The sequence below is a fragment of the Sinocyclocheilus rhinocerous genome, unplaced genomic scaffold, assembly GCF_001515625.1.
Source record: "Sinocyclocheilus rhinocerous isolate Xijiao unplaced genomic scaffold, SAMN03320098_v1.1 scaffold7802, whole genome shotgun sequence".
NCBI lineage: Eukaryota > Metazoa > Chordata > Actinopteri > Cypriniformes > Cyprinidae > Sinocyclocheilus > Sinocyclocheilus rhinocerous.
The window spans coordinates 1-1,342 of record NW_015645645.1 but is presented as its reverse complement, the minus strand read 5'-3'; the positions used below and the strand labels follow the sequence as shown (position 1 = coordinate 1,342).

The window sequence follows — 1,342 nt, the reverse complement described above, 5'->3', positions numbered from 1 at the left end:
GTGCTGTGTGCAATCAGTGCAATGAATGATGGGATATGTAGTCCGGGGTGATATGCAAAAGTGTGTAGTGCGAGAGTCAATGAAATGGAAAGGGTGACCTCTGATGGCTAGCAGACGGAAGTTCATGGACCGGATACGTAACAGTATTCATCCTGACATTTCTTTCTTTCATTCAGTTGTGGATTCATGTCTTAATGATAGCCTGTGTTTTATATAACATGTTATTTTTGTTCCTTTAGATTCACAACACATTCCTACAACTCCTACTGCAAACCGTAACAAGAGGAAAATGCAGCAGATTTATGCTAACACTAGTTTGTCTTATGATTTAGTTCTCTAGACTCGAGAAGTGAATAATAAAGGGGAATCTATCTGCTCAGTAGCAGAGGGATGGATGATTAGGAGAGCTATGAATTGAACCAATCATGAAGTGCACATGTAACCTTGGTATTTTAATGCATTTCTTAACATATAAATATGTGTGTAATATTTTAGTCATAGTGTCGTTCTGCTGTGTTTAAAGTGACTCCTGGCCAGTAGCTAATAAACATTCAGGCAAAGAGTGACTTGGGACTCGCGTGTGGTAGTTTACAATGGGGCTAAAAGAGGACTCGTGTAAAAGGCACATTTAAAATTATTACAGACTTATGTAGCAAATGAGCATCAAAAAATTACAGAATATACTTTGAGACAAAGGTCTTGTTTATGTTTTGTGTTTTGTTCAAGGTAATTACACCAACTCATTTTAAATAACAGAAGAATATAAGTATGGTATTCTGGGGGAAAAGCATCCCTTTACTGTTAGCTAATGTGATAAATAGCTGTCTGACTTTCCATTGGCTGACATGATATGGTTAGATTCAAGCAGTCAATAGCGTTTAAGTTCATTATTGTCCACCTTAGAGATAATCACCACATTTTTAATGAAACTTGGTATTTAAAAAGATATAACTCACAAGATATAATAAAATATGATATTTATTGAGACTACTGTAAAACCATATTAAGTTATAATGGGATCTTCAAGCAGTGTAATAATCTTTTTAAAATAAACATTTCTGTATTTTAAACGCATTCTGCAATGTACTCAGTAAACAAAAGTACATTATTTTATTTATTTATTTAAGGGGTTTGAACTGAGGGCAACAAACAAAACCACTGCTAACGGAAAACACGTTTGTGTAATTTTACCTTTTACTCGAAACCTTATAGTTACTGAGATGTGAAGAGACTCACTGTAGTTTCTTCAGTTTACAGTGTGGATCCTCCAGTAGAGCAGAGAGCATCTTCACTCCTAAGTCTCCTGGTTTATTATCACTCAGATCCAGTTCTGTCAGGTGTG

General features: G+C 35.4%; 1 protein-coding gene across 1 annotated transcript in view; it reads right to left on the bottom strand.

Annotated features, from left to right (window-relative positions):
* The window catches only part of LOC107706860 (ribonuclease inhibitor-like), a 3,546-nt gene extending 2,219 nt beyond the window's left edge, over positions 1-1,327 (bottom strand). Inside the window, exon 1 of the mRNA XM_016510692.1 lies at positions 1,237-1,327. Within this exon, the coding sequence (XP_016366178.1) occupies positions 1,237-1,286 (50 nt within the window). The 5' untranslated portion in view covers positions 1,287-1,327. The remainder of the gene's footprint in view (positions 1-1,236) is intronic.
* Between the last annotated feature and the right edge of the window lie 15 nt (positions 1,328-1,342).